General features: G+C 43.1%; 1 protein-coding gene across 1 annotated transcript; it reads right to left on the minus strand.

Annotated features, from left to right (window-relative positions):
* Nucleotides 1-5,070: 5,070 nt before the first annotated feature.
* Nucleotides 5,071-5,724, minus strand: LOC138901676 (uncharacterized). The gene has a single exon (XM_070189454.1). The coding sequence runs from the start codon at nt 5,722-5,724 to the stop codon at nt 5,071-5,073; it is 654 nt and encodes a 217-aa protein (XP_070045555.1).
* Between the last annotated feature and the right edge of the window lie 490 nt (nt 5,725-6,214).

Raw genomic sequence — 6,214 nt, forward strand, 5'->3', positions numbered from 1 at the left:
ACAATAACTAAAAAGAATGTGAATTTCTCAACAAGAGAGACCTCTCAACAATTAACAACTTCACCTCAATTTGATAACGGATTTTACAACTTCAATACCAATAGTTCAACAAGAAGGTTTTAACGAATTAATAACTTAATTTAACAATTTAAGAGGTAATAAGTCAATAAGGAAGACAATAACTTCAACTAGAGCATATAAGAGCAAAATAACAAGAAAGGGGTAGAACAAGTGTTAACAATTTCAAACAAAGCATGTAAATGGTAGATTAACAAATTTAAGAGATATAACATGTTATGACAATTCAATTAAAGGAATGGGAAGAGTCTAAATAACCTAAACCGGTCAATTACCACATATATCTGATGCACCCACTTGTCACCTTGCGTAAACGGTTTTCACATAACACAAATAGCACAATCAACCCAAATCCTAAGGGGTAGTTCTCCTACACAAAGTTAAGCAAGATACTTACTTCAGCTAGGCCAACTCAACCCTCGGAAATAGCTTTTCCCTTAAACTTTGCCTCCACACAGCTCAAATCTAACCAAAATTGATATAATATCATCAACCAATGCAAGGAAAAATAATTACAATAGATAAAGCTTTGATATTTACGAAATTCCCAAAACATCAACAATAGTTAACCCCATGCCTGCCCGGTCATAACCCGGATCGAAGGGTAGATGCCGACTACCCATAACCCCATGAATCCATATATGTGTTTTGTTTTAAAATCCTAGTCCAAATCGACTCTCAAAACTAAATTCTTCATTTTTCAAAAACTTGACAAAATGTTCCAATTTTCCTTTTTCATTCTCATATATTTTATTTTAAATATAAGATATAATCATGAAATACAGTTGGAAATCGTTTAGAATCACTTACCCAATTTTGGTAGATAAAAGTTCCCTCTCTAAATAGCCTCCTACCGAGTCTAGGGTTCCAAATTTAGAGAATATGATGCAAAATCCTGACTCTCAGCCGTATCGCATTGCGAACTCTGACAGCCTCAACAGAAGTCGCATTTGCGACAAAGGCTTCGCAATTGCGAAGATGACACCTTCCGCAAAAGCTACCAATTGGTCGCAATTGCGAACCCCTCGTAGGCATGTTGACATCACAAATGCGAACAGGGAAGTTGCAATTGCGACATCTGACCACCCTGTGTCCCCTTCAAAATTTCGAGGCTGGTGCTGGCAATTGCGATAACAGAGCACCAACAATTCTATTTTTAGTCCAAACTATTCTGAATCACGTTTGAAACTCTTTCGAGTCTTCCGGGATCCAAAACAAACATCCAAACAAGTCTAAAAATATTATACGAACTCGTCGGACGATCAGAACACAAAAATAACATTTAGAACTATGAATCGGATACCAAAACAAATGAATTTCAACTTAAAGTTCAAGAACTTATAGAACTGCAAATTAGTGTCCGAATCCTACCAAATCAACTCCAAATGACACCAAATTTTGTAGACAAGTTCTAAATACTGTAACGGACTTACTCCAAGTCCCATCAAATTCCCAACCCGATAGTCAAAAGTCAACCTACGGTCAAACTTCTAAAACTTAAATTGCCACTTTTCGGCAAAACAACACAAACCAACCTATGGACGTCCGAAATCAATTTCGGGCATACGTCTGCAGTCCAAAATCACGATATGAAGCTATCCGAGCCATCAAAACACCGTTCCGGGGTCGTTTTCATAAAAGTCAACATTGGTTAATATAATCAACTTAGGCTTCCAAGCCAAGAACCAAAGGGTCCAAATCAACCCAAAACCTCCCCGGAAAGAAACTAACCAACCCCGCAAATAATAAAACCAAAATTACACACGTGTGAAGCATCAAAAAGGGGAAACAAGGCGCAAATACACAAAAGACCAGTCGGGTTGTTACATTCTCCCCTTTTAAAACAAACGTTCGTCTTCGAACGTGCATAGAGACATATGTGAAGTGATGAAAAGGTGAGGATAAAGACTTTGCATGTCGTGCTCAGTCTCCCAGGTCACCTCCTTGACAAGATAACCCTACCATTGAATCTTCACTCAAGCAATGTTCATTGATCTCAACTTTCGGACCTGTCCGTCCAAGATAGCCGTCGGCTACTCAACATAAGTCAAATCCTTGTCCAATTTGACTGAACTGAAATTTAATACATAGGACGGGTCACCATAATACTCCAGAGCATAGAAACATGGAACACTGGTGAACCGCTGATAAGCTGGGTGGCAATGCAAGCTTGTAGGCCACCTCACCAACTCTCTAAAGGATCTCAAAAGGACCGATATACCTAGGACTCAACTTGCCCTTATTCCCGAACCTCATCACTACCCTTCATGGGTGAAACCCGGAGCTAAATCCTCTCTCCAACGATAAATTCTACAGCATGGGCTCTCTGATCGGCATAACTCTTATTCCTAGACTATGTTTTACAAAGCCGATCCTGAATAAATTAACTTTCTCCAAGGGATCTGGAACTAAATCGGTGCCCAACAACCTAGCCTCTCCCGAATCAAACCAACCAACAGGAGAATGACACCGTCTCCCATATAGGGCCGCATAAGGGGCCATCTGAATACTCGATTGGTAGCTATTGTTGTAGGCAAACTCTGCAAGCGGTAAGAATGAACAAAGATATATCAACTCACGTAACCCATCTAAATTTGGCACATATAATCAGCCCTACATCCGCAATACGTCATTATCTCCGATAAAAACCTCCTTGGCATTGCAGTTATGTACTGTGTCCTTAAGGACAAGCAAATGGGGTTATCATACTGACACTCTCTGATGCGCTCATATAATGAAGACTAAGAAACCACACAAGAAAAAACTCGGTTGGGCTACGAAACATCCAATCTTACAAACTGATTGGCCAAAGCCTGAACATTCATGGTTAGTGACCTCTCTACTGCCGGTAGATATGCTAAACTGACCAAACTCTCTGCCTTTAGACTCATACCATCGTCCACTCTATTGGCCTTCCTGAGATGATACAAAATAGTGATATCATAGTCTTTAAGCGACTCTAACCATCTACGCTGCCGTGGATTAAGTTCTTTCTAGTTGAGCATATGTTGTAGACTCCGGTGGTTTGTATAGACCTTACATGGGACACCGTACAGATAATGCCTCCAAATCTTCAATGCATGAAAAATATTTGCCAATTCCAAGTCGTGGACAGGATAATTCTTCTCATGAACCTTCAGCTGCCGAGATGCATTGGCAATCACCCTATCATCTTGCATCAACACCACTCCAAGCCCAATACGCGATGCATCACAATACACAGTGTAAGACCCCGAGCCCGTAGGCAATACCAATAGTGGGGCTGTAGTCAAAGCAGTCTTGAGCTTTTAAAAGCTTGCCTCATACTCCTCAGTCCATCTGAAAGGAGCACCCTTCTAGGTCAATCTATCATAGGTGCGGCAATGGATGAGAAACCCTCAACGAAACGACCATAATACTCGGCCAAACCAAGAAAATTCCGAATCTCAGTAGTTGAAGATGATCTAGGACAAGTCTAAACTGCTTCAATCTTCTTTTGATCTACCTTGATCCCCTCACTAATCACCTCATGACAAAATAAATACCATTGAATTGAGCCAGAACTCACACTTCAAGAACTTTGCATACAACTTCTTCTCCTTCGAGGGTTGGAGCACGTTCCTCATATGTTGCTCATGATCCTCCCGACTTCTGGAGTACACCAGGATGTCATCAATAAACACAATGACAAACGATTCAAGATATGGCTCGAATACACTGTTCATCAGGTACATAAATGTTTATGGGGCACTGGTCAGCCGTAATGACATCACAATGGACTCGTAATGACCATACCGAGTCCTAAAGGCAGTCTTCGGAATATGCGAATCCCGAATCCTCACCTGATGATATTCTTACCTCAAATCAATCTTTGAGAACACTCTGGCACCCTGACGCTGGTCAAATAAGTCATCAATGCGTGGTAATAGGTACCTCTTCTTCACTATAACATTATTCAACTGTCTATAATCAATACACATCCGCATAAAACCTTCCTTTTTCTTCACAAACAAAATCGTAGTAGCCCAAGGCAACACACTGGGCCAAATGAAACCCTTATCAAGCAACTCTTGTAGCCGATCCTTTAACTCTGCTGGTGCCATACGATATGGTGGAATAGAAATGGGTTGAGTGTCTGGCAATAAGTCAATACCAAAATTGATATCTTTATCAGGCGGCATACCTGGAAGATCTGTCGGAAATTAATCCAGGAAGTCTCTCACTATCGGAACTGACTCAATGGTAGGAGTATCATCTCTGACATCTCTCACAAAGGCTAAACATGCCCATTCTCAACCATTCAGTGAGCCTTAAGGAAGGACACAACCCTGCTAGGAATATGATCCAATGTACCCCTCCACTCCAACCACGGCAAACCTAGCATAACCAGTGTCACAGTCTTGGCATGATAATCCAGAATAGCGTGATAGGGAGACAACTAGTCCATGCCCAACATCACGTCAAAGTATACCATATTGAGCAATAATAGATCAACTCTGGTCTCAAAACCACCAATAACAACTAAACACAACTGATACACACGGTCCACAACAATAGAATCTCCCACAGGCGACACATAAATAGGAGAACTCAAAGAATCACGAGATATATACAAATACAGAGCAAACTAAGATGACACATATGCATAAGTGGATCCCAAATCAAATAAGATTGATGCATCCCTATGACAATCCGAAATGATACCTATGATGACTGTGTCTGATGTGACTTCCTTCGTCCTACTCAAAAAAGCAGAGAATCTAGCCTGGCCTCCCCCTCTAGGTCCACCAATACCTGTTTGACCTCCACCCATAGTTGGTTCTACAGGTGGAGCGGCAATTGGAGAATCAACCATGGCCTATGAAGTCTGTGGACCAGGTGGAATCTGGGGATCCTGAGTAGTCTATGGAGGTGCACCCCTCCTGAGTCTGCGGTAGTACATTACCATATATCGGGTATCACCACACTCAAAGCAAGCTCTCTGTAGGCGTGGCTACTAAAATTGGCCCTGGCCTAGTCGGCTAGACTGACCGCTGAAGTTACCCCGTGCAGGAGGTGCACTATATATGGCTGATCAAAATGGGCAATCTGAGACCTCGGAATAGCCGGACAAGTACTAGAAGCTGGAAGTTCTGAATGAATTGGACGGATCACATAGCATCTACCATGACGAGATGTAGCTGGGGCGTGGGAACCACTATATCCTCCAAAATCTCGAGGCCTCTTGACCTTCCTATCCTCTCTCTTACGACCCCGCAAACCCTCCAACCTCTGCGAGATATCTACCACCTGCTGATATGGAGTATCTATCTCCAACTCTCGAGCCAAGCTAAATCTAATACCATAGTTAAGCCCCTCGATGAATCGGCGGACTCGCTCTCCGACTATAGAAACCAAGGTAGGTGCATGTCTGGACAACTCACTGAATATGATGGCATACTCTAACACTGTCATAATACCCTGGCATATATACTCAAACTCTGTGCACCATGCATCCCGAAAGGTTTGGGGAACAAACTCTCTCAAGAACATCTCTGAAAACAGAGTCCATGTGAGAGAAGTTGCATCGGCTGGGCTACCCTCCTCGTAATCCCACCACCACTGATACGCTGCTCTTGACAGCTGGAATGTGGTTAAAGCAGCTCCACTTGTCTCCACAATACCCATGGTGTGGAAAATACAGTGGCATTTCTCTAGAAAACCCTGCGCATCCTCTGAAGCTAGGCCACTACAAGTAGGAGGATGATACTTCTTGAACCTCTCAAGTCTAAGATGATCCTCGTCAAATGTCACTACCCTAAACTTGGGCTGAACCGGAATAACACGCTACACTGGCAAAACTCCTGGAACTTGATCAACCTGGACCTGGTGTTCTGGAGTACAGGTAGTGGGAGTCTAGGATCCTCCCCTGGCTTGAGATGTAGCTGGTGTGAGAGGAATCAATCCCGCCTAAGCCAGAGTGGAGAACATGCTCAAAACCTGTGCTAGGGTCTCTTGAAGTGCAGGGGTGACAACAGGAGCCTCGGGTGCCTGTCCTCCAACCGGAGCTACTGGTGGCTCCTCAGTTGCTGCTCGGGCAGGTGCTCTAGCTGCACCACGTGCCCCTCTTCAGCCTCTGCCCTAGCCCCGGCCTCTCGCGGCTCTAGCAGGGGGAACG

This window comes from Nicotiana tomentosiformis, chromosome 11, assembly GCF_000390325.3.
Source record: "Nicotiana tomentosiformis chromosome 11, ASM39032v3, whole genome shotgun sequence".
Classification (NCBI taxonomy): domain Eukaryota; kingdom Viridiplantae; phylum Streptophyta; class Magnoliopsida; order Solanales; family Solanaceae; genus Nicotiana; species Nicotiana tomentosiformis.